The following is a 1,704-nucleotide window of genomic DNA, read 5'->3' as shown; positions in this document are numbered from 1 at the left end:
GTTGTCATGTGGCATACCTAGCTCAGTGAATAAGTAAAGATGATATTATGCCACTGGTATAAACAACTTCTAATTACATGCCCATACAAATCCTCCAGGTCAAGTGGTGTGAATATAAGGGAAGAATAAACAAATAAAAATAAATTTAAAAAGGCACAGTAACTTGTGAATTGAAATGAATAATGACTAAGTAAACTTATCTGATAAGTGAATAGATTTTAGATTTAAAATAAGAAAAAGTAATAAACATCTCTTACAGTTTTTTTCTCTCTCTTGGCTGGAGGCGGCTGTTGCTGCGTAGGCACTATGATAGGTGCGGACTGATACACTGGCTGACTTGGGTAAAAAGGCGTTCCTAAGAAGTTAGAAAAAGAGTAAATAGGCATTCAGGTATTTTGTCAAACACTACAGAACTATCAAATGACACTGTGTCTCTGTACAAGCCCTTTAAAAGGGTAAAAACAAAAACACTCAGCATTCTTCATCATCTTTTTCCATTAGCTCTCCTCCAGTTACTGAAGTGGTCAAGAAATTATTTCCAAAATATATAATGTCTTCAAACATTCACAAACATCCAATATGAAAACCACTAAATACCCGGTTCCTACAGATTCACACCACAGTTATCTTTCTAAAACATGGATCATGCTATAGTGTTGCTTTTAAAAAATATTATTCTGAGGCTTACCAAATGCAACCATGACTCTCACACAAGAGTGTATGTGTATGTCTGTTTATGAGTTTTGACAGGGACAGAAGGGAATATATCTGATTATCTTGGAAAGTAGGGGTGATCTAATTCTTCTCCTTACTCATGGGGAACTACTGCCATACGGAGGTACATAAAGGATTAGCAAATTTCCTAATGCTGGGGTGGAAAAAAGGCTGAGAACGTATGGCCTAAAGATGAAGTCCAGATACTTAGAATCCAGGTTCCAAACTACATTTTCTATCATTCTCGAATCCACATCTTTGTTCTAGCTATAACGTACTCCTAACTCCTATCCTTTGAGTACACCAAACTCTTCTTTGAGTACACCAAACTCAGTATAGGCTTTGACTATACTGCCCATCTGCCTGAAATTATCTTCTTCCCCCACTCTTTGTACTCCCAATGAGCTGTTTTTAACTTTCAAAACTTAAGACTATTATAATTATTATCAAGCCAAAGTGTTTGGAGTAGAGGTGTGGAGAAGGAGTCAAACACTGGATGGTTTGAAGGTAGAGCCTATAGATATGCTGATGAATTGGATACTGGTGTGAGAGAAAGAAGACTCAAGGAAAACTCAGTTTTATGCCTGAGCAAGTGAAAGAACAGAGGTACTACTTACTAAGATGAGGAAAACTGAAGTAATAGAATTTGGGGCAGAAAAATCAAGAGTTCAATTTTAGACAGGGCAAGTTTCGGGTGCTTATCAGATCTTCAAATACAGATCAAGTGGTTAGAAAATGACACAAATCTGGAGTCAGAGGATAGGTATGAGTTACAGTTAACCATTTTGGAATTGACAGAATATAAACAACATTTAAACATGACTAGGTAACTCAGGAAATGAATACAGATAGAAAAGAAGCCCAATGGTTAAATCCTAAGGCATTCCACGTCTGTTAGAGGTCACAGAAATTGGGAAAACTCCAGCCAAAGAGATGAAAACCAAGGTAGTGGCTGAAATCCAGAAAACTATTCAAGAATGAGGGCTGTGC

The 1,704-nt window shown here is 37.0% G+C and overlaps 1 protein-coding gene across 1 annotated transcript in view; it reads right to left on the bottom strand.

Moving 5' to 3' along the window:
• EIF4G3 (eukaryotic translation initiation factor 4 gamma, 3) overlaps positions 1 to 1,704 on the bottom strand; it is a 297,458-nt gene that overhangs the window by 171,213 nt on the left and 124,541 nt on the right. The window contains exon 9 of the mRNA XM_011990137.1: positions 258 to 355. Coding sequence (XP_011845527.1) covers positions 258 to 355 — 98 coding nt within the window. The remainder of the gene's footprint in view (positions 1 to 257; positions 356 to 1,704) is intronic.

This window comes from Mandrillus leucophaeus, unplaced genomic scaffold (assembly GCF_000951045.1).
Source record: "Mandrillus leucophaeus isolate KB7577 unplaced genomic scaffold, Mleu.le_1.0 Scaffold370, whole genome shotgun sequence".
Taxonomy (NCBI): Eukaryota; Metazoa; Chordata; class Mammalia; order Primates; family Cercopithecidae; genus Mandrillus; species Mandrillus leucophaeus.
This window is presented reverse-complemented; position numbering and strand designations above follow the sequence as displayed.